The sequence below is a fragment of the Punica granatum genome, chromosome 1 (genome assembly GCF_007655135.1).
Source record: "Punica granatum isolate Tunisia-2019 chromosome 1, ASM765513v2, whole genome shotgun sequence".
Classification (NCBI taxonomy): domain Eukaryota; kingdom Viridiplantae; phylum Streptophyta; class Magnoliopsida; order Myrtales; family Lythraceae; genus Punica; species Punica granatum.
Window position 1 is genome coordinate 556,337 of NC_045127.1, and position 13,967 is coordinate 570,303.

Here is a 13,967-nt window from a genome sequence, read left to right on the forward strand (position 1 = left end):
TAATTTACTTTGTATTTGTTCATGTTTAAGTAAATACTTGAATGCGTGTACGATACGATCCACTAACAATCCAATCCTCATTATTAATTTCTTGTCTATATATATATATATATATATATATATATATTCTGTGATCTGGAATTCAAGGTGCACGCCACATATAATAGGTTGAAGCCCACATATCAAATGGTTTCGGTTTCCGAATGTCATAGGTTAGAATATTTATCCATGTTCCACATATTTTGGTCCCTCAACTTGTGTATTCAGAGGGGGAAGAAAAAAAGGATTTCTCAACTCGTTTATAAGTTAACGCAACTGTCCTCATCAGTCATTACTGGGATGTGATTGGCAGGTTATACAGACTTGTCGTGGAGAACAGAAGTATTATAATTTCCACAAGAAAAGCCTATAATATATCTCGAATAATAAATGCGTTAATTAAAAAGTCGAAACATTTATTTAAAAACATTCCGGTAAAGAAATATTATATATATATATATATATATGCCAATTTCATTTCATGGGGTTTAACAGGAAGTCAATAAACGGACAATTTGTCTACGCACATATAATAAAACTACCTCCGTGAACTCCTCTAGTTAGTTAGGTCCAACAAGGTGGTGGTGAAGTAGAAGTCCTACTCAGTGGACATCGTTTAGACGCTAGCTGACCGACCGGCGCGCGCGCCCACACATATATATATATAAGTAAAAATTGGAGAAATTAAGAATGAGCAAAGTGGAGATCAATTCGTTGATTGTTTACCGATAAAAGTGTTAGGTGAGTGGTAAGCAGCTCAACCCGTAAGGAGAAGAACACAAATTCAATCTCGGAAGCGCATTTATTGGGAAGAAGAATAACCTTCGATTTTTCTACTAGATTAGTCGGATTCTATTGAACTCTAAATACCATGATATATATCGAAAAAAAATCGTTGATTATCTTAATTTGTGGTTGAAAACTCAAAACGAAATAGCTCGCATTAAACTGACACGTGTTTTGAAAGGATCATTGTCATTTTTTTCGGTAAGGAAAGGATCATTATCGTTACTAGTCATTATTGCTGACTTCATATATATAGGCCATATAAGAAGAAACGAGGTTTTAAGTTATCCTAATTATGGGATCTGTTTCCCTTATATATATATATATATATAATATAATATAATATAATATATTGTCTGTCTCTCTTAGGAAATGCATGCATCCCTAAAAGGCCCGGGGGATGGATTGGCAACCGGGAGACCGAGGTAGCGACCAGCTAGTATTGGGCATTTGCCCCTCAAATTTACTTAATTTGTTGAACACGTTTTTAATATCGAAGATTGGATTAATTCAACTGGTAAACGCATACGTTATCATGTTCACATCCATTACAACTGGTAATTAGGGTTCATGCAGGAGGAAGAAAGCCACATGTAGAAGCCACTTTTTTCAACTGGAAGAGTCGTTGATGACCCACAATGCACCGCTGATGTTATGGCGCAACAGAGAGTTCTATTCTTAGCTAAGTGATAATCAAGACACTTCACGTGCGGGCTGATCGAACAATTATCATAATCATTAACTACACTACACGTATCTTTTGTTTTGGTTTTCCACCAATATAATTAGCAGCTCTTTCTTCTCTGCCACGATTGGGCATATATATCAAGAGAGAGCAAGGCAAAGATGTACGGATTGGAAGCTGTATATATATATATTTGATGATGGTATTCATATGCAATCAAGAATCACGATTAAGCAAGCTCATAATTACACCATTACTGCTACTCTTATCTCTCACAAGGAGATGAAGACATATATCAACATCATAATAGGAACGTATACAAGGGCCAACAAAACTACCCCAACAAAAAAAAAAAGAAAAAAAAAAAAGTAATCCAGTTCCCTTCATTCCCGTATTAACAATAATCTGACAAAATTTTCCCAGCTAACGCATGTCACATAAATTATCATCAACTAAAACTGCTTCATCTTCATTTAACCCAGCCGAGGGTTCAGTCTTCATAAGACTTGATGAGGCTTCAGCCCTGTGAATGTAGAACTGCTGGCTTTAGTTTGCAAAACGAGCAGGAGAGAAAAGCTATATAACTAAAGTAGTGAGTATTGAAGCCGAACCTCTTTACTAGACGATAAGGGCTAGAGTCTTCAGTCAATTTTAATCTCCTTCTCTTCTTCCAAGTATGTAATCTGACCAAAAATTTCAAGAACAGGTCATCAGACACGGAAATCCATGACAGAGTTCTATGAAAGATGAAGATTAGCCAAATCACGCTTACAGCTCAGGTTGTTTATTATGTTCGGGATTGGCAGAGTCCTGCCAATTAACATCAAGAAATTTAAGAAAGGGCAAAATCGATAACAAAACGTCCAGACAGAAAAAAGATTATGAGGCAGAACACATACTTCATCTGGCAGATCATCATTCTCAATAAGTTTCCACCATTGCTTTTTCAGGTTTAGACGTTCTTCCACACCATCAGTGTAGACCACCTACGGACAAACAAATTTCAGACACAAATCTAATCACAACCAATATTAAAAGAAAATGTGCTAGTTTTAGAAGGATCTCTATTCTCTGCTGTTTAGCTCAAAATGTCAAGTCATTTATGAAAAAAGATACAGAGATCAGTCAAAGCCATCTCACCTGGTGCCTTTTCCTTTTCCGGTCATAAGAACGAACGACGCCATCATAGAACCTGCGATTGGAAAATAGATTACCAAAATGGAACTTGCACGGCTTAAAAAGAATTGAAAGAACAAGAATATAATGATCAAGAACGTACACTCTGTCCTGAGGCCACCAAACTTTTATTTTTTGGCCAACTACTTCCTCCCCAACATCTTGCTGGTGAAACTTCTGATCATCATTCATAATAGTTAGAACTTTCAACAGCAGATATTAGCCTAGCACAATTATAATTCCAATTTGCACACCTCTTCCTTTCTTGGGGCCCGTTTTCTTTTGAGACCTCTTCCAGTAGCCTTTTCTGAGCTACATCCATCTTTAGTCGATGATGTGCAAGCAGATAGGTCCACCTTCTTCACGATTGACAAGATGGAAGAAGTCAATTTTCGAAAAAGAAATGTAACAGAGGTCACACCAGAAAAATGAAAGACGGCAATGTCTCTTCACACTCATCGTGTCTAACCTTCTTTCCTGAAAATGCTGGTTTCTCCTTATCAGATGTCGCGCCACTTTTCTTCTTTTTACTACCTCTTCCATTTGATGAACTTGGCACTTCCCTATAGAGGGGTTCGCTTGGCCGTCTCTGTTCAGCACTGACTAGGAGCTCACCTTCCTCATCTGAAGCAGTTTCAGGTAAAGCAACCGAAGACCCCACGGCATTTCCTTTTTTTCTCGAGAATCTTCTCTTCCTTCCTTCTTCGGAAGTTGGAGGTTTTGGGCTTTCATGAGGCGTAATATGGTGACATTTTCCGTCTTGGAGGCCCCAGAAGTGTTCATACCCTTCTTCTGGGTTCATCAGAGAATTGGGTCTCCGGTCTCTTTTCCTTGGAACTTCAGACAGGGATGCAAGCTCTATTGGTCCATCAGCATCCAACAGGTTGAATGACTTCATCTTGCTTGAAGAATCTTCCTCTGCTGACATTGATTTAGTTCCTGGCACCGGAGCACCATCCAACCCTGACTTGGCACCCACTTCTGTCGAAGTAACAGCAAGAGCTTCACCCCTCTAAGGAACAGCAGAATATTCAAAATGATATCTTCAAATGGACAGTTTACAAGTAGAGAATTAACATCAACAGCAAAAAAAGGGAACAGAAAAAAAAAAAGGCGGTAATAGAGCACTTAGCTACTGCACGTTGAAAAAATCATTATAAGGAAATGAAATAAGCTCAGGATTCAAGGTTGCCTGTTTATAAGTCATTGAGCATCATATTATGAGGCTCACAGTTAACCTTGAGCCTAGCTTATATTCAAGCATGTTTGCTGCTCGCTATTCAGTCTGGAGTTCAACCAAGCCATTAAGGAAGGGCGACAATAAAGCAACGAAAAAATTCTCTAAAAGAATAAACAATATCTGCCATCCTACTCCAATCATCTGGTGACAATTAGAGTTTCAAACTTCATGAAAAGAATACTCTTTCAGAAATAAATTGTTCCTATATGTTACTATGACCAGCATTATTGGGGAGCTTCATTATATTCATATACTTTAGGTATATAAGATGGCATATAAGACTGAAACCATTCGAGTATAATCATATTCAAAAAGAAGTTCACAGCACACATACCCCTTGCTCTTGTGAACCATTAGCAAGAAGATGTTCTGTATTATCAGAAGAACTTCCACATATGGTCGCGATCACAGGAGCATATTGGTCCAAAACAATGCTTGCAGATTGCACTGCATCTTTGAGAATAGGTCTAAGCTTCTCTGCACAATTGGATAATACGTTCTCTCCCAACTTCCACGAGATGGGCGCCACGTTCTGAGATCATGTACAGGAACTGTATTAGAGCAAGCGAGAAACAATTATAAACATAAATCTGTTGAGGTAAATTTAATGCCAATTACAATAAGCTTTCAGATGGATTGGTCGCCATTTAACAGAAAGGGGCATTAGCCTGCACAGGATTACCTCATTCTCCTTCCGCACACTCGCTAGTAGTGGCTCCAAGAGGTCCATGGAGATATTTTCACTTTCCTCCAATACCATTGTCATGATTCTCTCCATCGCCCATAGCACATCATCTGTGTGGTTTGACCTTTAACGAAAAGAATCATCAGAGTTCAAATAGACATGACACAAAATGATTTAACGCGAAACACTAGAAGCAAAACAATTTCGAAAACATTTCAGTCATCAATTCAATAAGGAACCTTCAGAAAAAGAAAACAAATAAGGGATACTATTATCGGGAGCAGTCACAAAGTTAATTCGTGTTTAAACTATCAGAGAAAGGACATCTTTCCAGATTGTAGCATCTTAAAGAAGAAATGAAATTATAATAGACTGGTATAATAATTGAGAATTGTACCCAGTGGTCTTCAGGAAACGATGAAACATCTCAACTACCAGACCATCACATTCTAGGTCCAGCATCACCACACACGATCTGACCCGTGCAATGGTGTAGATTATTGAAGCTGCCTTCTCATAACATCTGGTGGAAGGTTGAGACAACTTCTCAAATGATGACACAGTTAGCTTAAATATCTCCTGCATTCAGAAAGAAACATTTAGGAGCTCAACAAAAAAAGTCTAAGCACTCAGAAGAAGACAATCCATGCCTCCACAGTAACCTAACAACTTTGATATTCAACCGTCTGAATACCTAATTTTCACTTACCCAGGTTATCATAGATGACGTATCAATTATTATGCATTGTAAACTACTGGGTCTAATAATCAGAACGTCAAGCTCATTCCGTTATGAAACAATGTCAGACTGTTCCATTTACTTGACAAAAATGGATATCTATGTACACGCACTCACTCAGGTATTGATATATCTGCCCTACCTATAGGAAAAAAACTCAACCCATCACTTTATCCTGCATCTTAAGATCTTTTCTTGCAGCACATAAAGAAAAGGGTTTATCGATATCACCTTCATTATCTCGTCGTCATAAGGCTCCAATGGCGCTGTTATCCTAGCAATTTCATGGATGCAGGATGCTACTGAAACTCTCACGATGGCTTCAGAGTGTTTCAGCATCGTGTCAGATTTCAGCGCCTTCATCATGGGGAGGAGAGCATCTTTGACTGAGGCAGGTGGTGCTTGGTCAACGTCGAAGAGCAGATCTTCTGCTTTCTGAAGTGCAAGTAAACCGCAGGGAACAAACAAAGACAAATTCAACTCAGATGGTTTCCGCAAACATATATTGAATCAGCAAATCTACATGGAAATCATGAACACAAGGCCAGGACTCACAGCAGCATAAGGTGAACGAACTCGGAAGTAAAGACTTAGAATACAGTGGATATAAGATGGCAACCATTAAGAATTGAGAACTACAAGAAGCTTCATCTTTTGTACAATTGATTCCCAGCAAGAACATTCTGCTCCTTTCACCATTAGAATGCTAGATCCTAGACCAGAAAACTTCCAGAACAAAATTCAGTTGGTGGTAAAACAACAGTGAAAATGTTATGTGCGGAAAATGATCATTCAATAAATAAATAAATAAAAGGCAGTAAGCTTCACTTCACGGCTAGTCATTCTCGTGGAAAAACCACACTTACTTAACAACAACACTAGCAGATGAGCAACTACAACAGAAGAAACAGCTCGGCGAGACTGATCAGATATTATCATCAGTGTTTCCTTTCCACAATCGCATATCCATGGAAAAGGACACTTTCTGAGCAAAAACAAAACCCACAGGGAGAAGGCCGCCAAAGAAAAATTCAGCTTCCCTAGGACCCGATAACAGGAAGGATTAGACTGAAAAGGTTGTCCGTACGTACATCAAGAAGAGGAAGCAGCTCCTCGACGGAGGAAGGTGAATGCAGGAGGCTAAACCCAGCCTCCTTGAGCTGCTCTGTCAAACTCAAAGGGGTGTTTGAGGTAGAGGCCATTTTTTTTTCCCCCCCTGAATCCACCACACGCAGTCCCTCTCAATCTCACTGCACTGAACTCAACAAGACAGACCGGAGAGGGCGCACGCACAGAAGGAGAGCTCACTGCATCTATTAAACCCCCAAATCAGTAACGCCAACTAAGGGCAGGAGCTGAAAAGAAAGCTTGAATCTATGGAGCTGATTTTTAGGGGTTTGAGTTTGAGGCAAGGTGGAGAGCATGCAGGGAGAATGAGAGGCCGGTCAACCGAAAGGGGTTCAAAATCTGGATTTGCCCATTGAATGAATTGAATCAGGAGGGAAATTTTGGGCACAACTCTGAATTGAATTGAATGTCGGGTTTTGCCGAACATTGTTTCTCTGCTTTTTTTCGTTTCTTTCCCTCGTTCTGCTGTAACAAAAGTGCCTGGCAGTATTGTAATTTTCATCAAAAGCATGGGCATTTGTTGCAGCTGAGACATTTGGAGGAATCTGAGTTTGGCTTTTTGGGAGGAAAAACTCTCTCGATGGAAAAGATGCTACTCTTCTCAAAGTGCGAAAGCATTAGATAAATGGCAAAATTGTAATTTTCATCAAAAGCATGAGCATTTCTATTGCAGCTGAGACATTCGGAGAGATCGGAGTTGGACTTCTAGGAGGTAAAAGCTTTCCTCAATGGTCTCTTGTCGTTTACCTTTCTGCCCCTACCCGAACTTTATTATATTTTCTTTTCATTTTTTATTCGAGTAAAATGTGACTTAACAATAATAAATTTCTCTTGGTAAAATTAATATTCGCACGAATAAGTTTCTCTTGGTAGTTGGTATGAAATCTTTCTCCAAAAAATATATATTCATGAATGGACATGATGTTCCCGTTTTGGAACTTTTCAATGGCATGTCAAATTAGAGGTCACAAAAATAATAGGATAAATGCAATAATATTCCCAATTCTTCAAGTAAATATTGTGACTTGGTAACATAGATTTTTTATTTTTATTTTTGTGTTATAAAAGAGACTTAAAACATAGTATAGTGAAAGAGAAATTCAAATAACTAATAAAAGAACACGGGTAGTTTTACTAAGCATCAAGCTAGCGATTTCCAAATCAATGGACGAGAGTGAGCGCTACTGCGCTACACCTCTTTTGATAATAACATGGAATTTTTAAATGTCGAACTTGCCCATCGGAGCAGAAAGATAAACCTAAAAATTGACGAAAGTGATTTTATCGAACGCATTTAAATGGGCTTTGATTGGAAAAGCCCATCTCAGCCCTTCTACCATTAGTCACCTTATCCTCCATATACTTCGGTTGCATTTGGTTTGAGAGTTGGATTTTAATTCTAATTGGTTGATTTTAATTTTAATTGGATTGTAATGATTGTGGTGTTGAATTATGAGAAAATGTGTAAAAAAGTAATGAATAGTTAGGAAAATTTAATATTAAAAATCGAATTGAGTATAATGGAGTTGTATGTGAATTTATGTATGGGACTCGCCTTTTATACTTTGAATAGTTGATTTTTATTGTGTAGCGAGTAGAATTAAAGTTAGAGTTAAAATCTTAAAATCAGATCCTGAAAACAAACGAAGAAGACATATTACAGAACAGGGCTGACTCCTTTTCGAGCCAGAACCATCAACAAGATGAAAGTTTATAATAATTACCTATGACAAACCTAAAGTTCAAACCAAAGAGCTTACCTTTGTCGGGTCTCGTTGAGATTCTGATCCTCCAAGAACTGTAGGATAAGGAATATAGTGTGCAACAAATTCATCAGCCTCAGTCATGCCTTAACAACATTTTTCAAATATGTTATGCCATATGTATCATTATTTCAATTGTTGCAGCTTAAGTTACATCTAAGCTTTCAATTACAACCCTGAAATACCCAACACCAGCAGCTAGAATTCATCTAAGGAAATTACCATACATGATCCAATTAATATATCGATAGCCGTCCATTTATAGCTTGTCAATCGTGAATAACTTTATCAAATCCGTATGCAGAGCTCAATAAAGCACATCATTGTATAGAGATTATTGCAAAATTCCAAAATCACGGAGAACATAGAATCTAAGCTCAAATTTATGAACATGTCCAGGAGAAAGAGTTCGAGCAGGCATCAGAGCATGAAGAGAAGCAGAGTCATTCGATCTAAATCAAGCAGATAAAAAAAGAAAGTCATAAAACAAGTCAAGCAGATCAAAATCAAGTCATGGCGGCTGAATATCTACAATTGCTCTCCTCTTGGCGAATCAAAATTCAATGCAGCAGCAATCACTGCTAACAGAGCACTCTCTCTCTCTCTCTCTATCAGTTGGTGTCAGCGTCCATGGAAGCCCAGCGAGTTGATCCGACCCCTTTTTTGACCCTTTCATTCACCACTTCCTGGACTTTATTGTATGACAAGCCCCCGAACTCCCGGCAGATTTCTCAAAATTATATGGAAGCACATTATCATGTTCACGCCCTTAATCAGTTGGGCACTTCAGTACTTTCAAGTTGTGCCATTTCATACGCATTATAGCAGATTGAACTGCAGACACTCCAATACACTTATTAATAAGTTGAAAAGAGAAGCACGTCTTTAGAAGTTTCTTTTTTTCCATTTTCACGTTTGCTTTCTGCATTTCTACAAATACAGTAACAATTCTTCGCTGAGAATGTACGAACATTGCAATCTCAACAATATGAAGAAAACAAAATTGAACTGTGGAGAAGATGAGGGAGTCTGATCTGATACCTGAATGAAATCAATGTTAAGAAATCTTCTTTCTTCCCTAATTTATCAACTCAATAATCATAATCACAAGGGAGAGAGGATTCCGGAAGATAATCATTTACACCATTGATACAGCTCGGGCTGGAACCGGAAGGGTATCCAATTCAGGCCGCTTCACCGGTTTGCAGCAAGCGAGCCCGCCGGCGGCAATGAGGACGCCGATCACATCAGCCACGGCGTCCTTGGCGGAGGCACCAGCAGAGGGGAAGATCCCGAACTGGTCGGCAGCCTCCTTGGCTGCGCCGGCGAGGAGAGAGGCGATGGATCCGAGCCGGATGGAGTGGCGGCGGAGGAAGGGATACCTGGTGCGGGAGGCGGCGAAGGAGAAGAGGAGAGTGAGGAAGAGGCAGAAGAGTACGTGATAGAGCTTGTCAGGGGCTATCCACGGATCCGAGCCGCTGCCGTTCTCCATGAGGAGGAAGACGAGGAAGAAAAGAAGTTCGTGAGCACGAGCATCTAGCTGAGTTGACTAGGCCGAGTCTGGCCGCTCGACGAACGAAGACAGTTGAAAAATGCGCAAAGAAATGGTGAAAACTTCATATTATTTCAATTTTCGTCAGAGCTTTTGAAAGGAAAAGGCCAACCCCCTCTATAAAGAGAGCCTCCGCCCAAACCTACAGCTGAAATGAGAACACTTCGTGATATTCAAAATAAAAATAAATCCAAATTTATTGTTTTTCTTCTCTCTAAAATTTCACCTTCAATTTCTTGCATTCTTCAGTATCTGGTTGAAACAAGCAAAGAACCCGAGAAAGTTTCTATTAATATGAATAAAATTGCTATATGTCATTTAGAATTGTGTGTTACATGAAGAAATTTGACTGGAGGAACAGTTTTCAACTGCAAATCACACTTATAGGCAGCGAGAGTTTACATCGTCATATGCATGATTCATTCATACATGTCAAAAAAGCGAAACCCAAACCAAAGACATAACTTCAAAAATTGAGAAAACTTATAATATATTAGTGCCGAGGCTAAGCCTAACTACGATTCCCAGGCCGGGCTCTTGTTCTCTGCTAGTTCATCTTGTCGATTAGCTCGTTGATGTGATCTTCCCGGTTACCAGTCTCTCCGCCATCTCTAAATAACCGTTTAGTCTTCTGCAGGCCTCCTTCGGGCTTGTTGAGTGCGAAGGGCCATAGAAAACGGGTAACCTCCTTAAAATGAGGACCCACACTGGCAACCTCATGAACAATATCTTCCATGCACAAAATCCCATGCTTCCCCAGTTCCTGTCAAGGAAATAAAAGGTCAGCTTACCACTCTCCAACAGTCGCGCCAGGAGAAACTAAAAAGCCATGGCAAAGATTGAAAACCTGTTCGATAATATTGTTGTCGGTCAATGGTACTCTCTGCTTGTCGATCCTTCCGTAGCCCTTCTTGTAGACCAGCTCCTTCACGTTCTTGAGGTTGGGGTACCTTCAGACAATGCCGTATATGATAAGCTTATGCAGTGAAAAATCGCTTGGCAGACAAGAAGCAGCATCAGGAAGAACGAAGAATGACAACAAAGTGTTCCTGAAATTTTTTTTATTTCTGCATTCCCCTACTTAATACTATAGAAAAGAGTGAAGAACAAGAATAAGCTGGCTCACCCATAAGTAACATAAGGCTCCACCTTCTGCAGCATGTCCATAACAGCAGCATTGGCAAGGATAAAAACGCCACTAAAGATCCTTTGAAGTCTGAGCTTGTTTAGAATCTTCTTAGTTGTAGGATGCATGTCATTCCTCCTGGAAAGAAGCAGAATGATCAGGATTGCTGTAGTATACAATGGAACATGAACCAAAAGGGAGCACATTGTAATGAAACAATGAGCAACCTACCCCTGGATGCGGACGACGAAGAGCAGCTTCGATCCTAATGCCGTTTGAGCTGGCCTGTGCATCTTCGTCCTCTGCTTCATCTTTATGAGATCGAGTTCCTAAAACAGAACAGTAAAACCATGTATGACAAGTTCCGAACTTTCCTATCAGAATACATAAGGAGACAATCAGAAGAAGAGTTCCCAGCAGAATTCAACAATTGAATATCTTGGGCCGAATCAATCCTTTCCCGTGAAGGATGCAACACGAGGTCTTCAAATGAATGGAGGCAGAACTCTTGGGCTTACAAATGCTTATATAATCGATAGGAAAGCTCAAATTCTCACGAGAAACCGAATATGACTCACATAGAAGAGTGAACCAGAAGGCTCTCAATTAAATTTTAAGCCCGGGATCGATTAACCCTAACAACATATGCATACAAACACTAAAAATCAATATACACAATGGCACATTTATAAGCAGTTGGTGTGGTGGTGGTGGTGGGTCCGTACCTTGTCTCTGTACTCTCTGATGAACTGCTCAGGCAATTTGAAGTCGTTCCCCTGAGACTGCTTCGCTCGCTTCTGCCTGAGCTCCAGCTGCGCCTTCCTCTTGAGCGCCCATTCCTCGTTGCTCTTCCTCTTCTTCAGTATCGTCTCCGGTATGTAAGCGAGCTCCTTCCCCTGCTCCTCCGCCATCAGCTTATCCGACGCGCCGGTGCACGATTCTCACCGCACCAAGTACGGCTGCTTGATTATGGAGGCTAGTGGAAGATTAACAAGATGGAGGGAATTTGGGGAGAAGACTAAGGCGGTCCCAATGGCAGAGGGAGCAGGACAAGAGGGGAGCTAGGGTTTAAGCCCGGTTCCACTTTCAATGCAAAAGGGAGTAGAGAGCCCGTTTGGGCCAACAGAGGCGAAATGACAATAGAGAGAGCCATCGAGCCCATTAATCGATAAGATGCGGCCCGTCTGAAAGGGAGGAGGGTAGAAAAGCCTATTAATCAAATCAAATCTGTAAGAAAGAGAGAGTAAATAGGCAATTAGGTACATGAGTTTAGAAGGTTGCATCACTTGAGCTTCTAACAAATTTTTTACATCAATCGAATCCTTAAAGTTTTCAGTTTGCATCAATATGATCATCGTTACATCATTTAGGTCCCTATGATTACAAAATTGCATCAATTTTTAGTCTTTGAGTTTATCAATTTAATCTCTTGTCACATCAAATGAGTCCTTTCTTATGCAAAATGCATGAAGAGATTATTTTTGGTACATCAATTAAGTAATGCCGTTATGACAGTATTAACTAAAGAGCATGTTATATCGTTTAGATCCTTTATTTTTTTTCCCTTCTTAATAAAATTGCAATCGTAGAGACCCGAATGATGTAACGAGGACTATATTGATGCAAATTGAAAAATTAGAGGACTCGATTGATGTAAAAATTTGTAAAGGACTAAAGTAATGCAATCTTCTAAAGTCAGGAACCAAATTGCATGTTTTTTCTCATGAAAGAAACCTTATAAATGTTGTATGTGTGTGTTAATCCATCACCCCCCGTCGTGGGGGCAAGCGGCCTTTCAAGATACATGCCTCGCAATTATTAGGCAATTATTTTTTGGTTAAGATTTTATTTGAAGAATGACTAGTTATCTAATTAGCGTGCTGCGTAAACTTTTTTGTGATTTTTATTTTATATTGCTATTATTATATTTACGAATTTTATAATAACAAAAAAATGGAATAAATAATCTCCTAAAAATATATAATATATAAATACATTGTGAAAATTTGAAAAAAAAATTAATTATAAAAATGTGAAAAAATCTACTTATGTATTAATCTATAAGAGATGCGAATGGTTGATAGTCTAGGATGTGATAGTTACGAATGAAAACTCCTCCTCAATCAAATGGAAAGCACTTGTGGAAGGAGTCTAAATTACATAATATATAGATAGATTATGTTCGTTGTACAAAATGTAGAGCAAGTTTATCTAACTCCTTACTTGTCGAGAACTAATTATCGCTTTTCTTTTCTACTTTTCTTTTCCTTTTCTAAATTTATTTATCTATTGAAAAATATAAAAATGCGTAGTTCATAGTAAATCAATTATTAATTTAGTATTAGGGATCAAATTTTGTGAAAATAAATTATGTTTAATAAATAAGAAATAAAAGTCATAAATTAAAAATTAGAAAAGGAAAAAATTAGCTAATGAAAATTAGAGAACTAGAAAAAGAATTTTTCTTATCTCTAACAGATTTGAATAGCAAAAAAGAAAAATTTTCCTAGAAAAATCATTTCAAATTTTTTTATTAATATGCCATTTTTTTAGTTCTCTACTTTTTGATGGACGGGTTTATTTTGAAAAGGAGTCGTATCTTTCAACAATATAAGAGTCCAATTTGAAAATTATGTACTTTCTCCAAACTTTGTATATTGGCCGCAATCCTTCTTTAAAATCTTCGCCAAAAAGTAATTGAGGATGTTGTACCTTGAAAGCCATTTGCTCCCATTCTCAAGGCGAGGAATTCACGTAGAACCATTAGATAATGAGAAAGTTTTAACGAGAGAAAAAAAGAATTTTCACTATAATTTTCAAATTAAACTCTTCAATACACTAATTTATATATCTATATATATAAGTAAAATCGACTCCCAAAAGCAATTAATAGGGTTATATTTATTAGGGTTAGAATCGTCAATTTATTTTATCAATAAATAATTTTTATAAAATTTCTAATGTCGTTATAAAATTTGAGAAAAATTCAATAAAGTTCATATTTCATTAGTTTAGCCACTGTGTTCGAAATAATATACGTCCGAGATA

General features: G+C 38.3%; 3 protein-coding genes across 5 annotated transcripts; all 3 read right to left on the reverse strand.

The window, feature by feature from the left end:
* Positions 1–1,674: 1,674 nt before the first annotated feature.
* Positions 1,675–7,124, reverse strand: LOC116210200. Of its 3 annotated transcripts, XM_031544050.1 has the most exons (14): positions 6,442–7,079; positions 5,906–6,076; positions 5,582–5,785; positions 5,009–5,190; positions 4,609–4,735; positions 4,261–4,458; positions 3,156–3,698; positions 2,941–3,045; positions 2,790–2,863; positions 2,651–2,702; positions 2,410–2,496; positions 2,283–2,320; positions 2,122–2,193; positions 1,675–2,033 (listed from the first exon to the last, which is right to left on the reverse strand). In XM_031544050.1, the coding sequence occupies exons 3-14, from the start codon at positions 5,714–5,716 to the stop codon at positions 1,934–1,936; spliced, it is 1,713 nt and encodes a 570-aa protein (XP_031399910.1). In that variant the 5' UTR covers positions 5,717–5,785; positions 5,906–6,076; positions 6,442–7,079; the 3' UTR covers positions 1,675–1,933. The 3 variants fall into 3 exon arrangements, with proteins under 3 accessions (XP_031399910.1, XP_031399901.1, XP_031399893.1); XM_031544041.1 differs by lacking the exon at positions 5,906–6,076 and having other exon boundaries at positions 2,941–3,042; positions 6,442–7,124; XM_031544033.1 differs by lacking the exon at positions 5,906–6,076 and having other exon boundaries at positions 6,442–7,095.
* Positions 7,125–8,687: 1,563 nt separating this feature from the next.
* On the reverse strand, positions 8,688–9,921 carry LOC116210225. The gene has a single exon (XM_031544074.1). It carries the CDS (start codon positions 9,731–9,733, stop codon positions 9,380–9,382), a length of 354 nt encoding a protein of 117 aa, XP_031399934.1. The 5' UTR covers positions 9,734–9,921; the 3' UTR covers positions 8,688–9,379.
* Positions 9,922–10,082: 161 nt separating this feature from the next.
* LOC116210214 (60S ribosomal protein L7-2-like) lies at positions 10,083–11,978 on the reverse strand. Its single transcript, XM_031544062.1, has 5 exons — positions 11,645–11,978; positions 11,151–11,248; positions 10,920–11,057; positions 10,641–10,743; positions 10,083–10,556 (listed from the first exon to the last, which is right to left on the reverse strand). The coding sequence occupies exons 1-5, from the start codon at positions 11,828–11,830 to the stop codon at positions 10,341–10,343; spliced, it is 741 nt and encodes a 246-aa protein (XP_031399922.1). The 5' UTR covers positions 11,831–11,978; the 3' UTR covers positions 10,083–10,340.
* Positions 11,979–13,967: the final 1,989 nt, after the last annotated feature.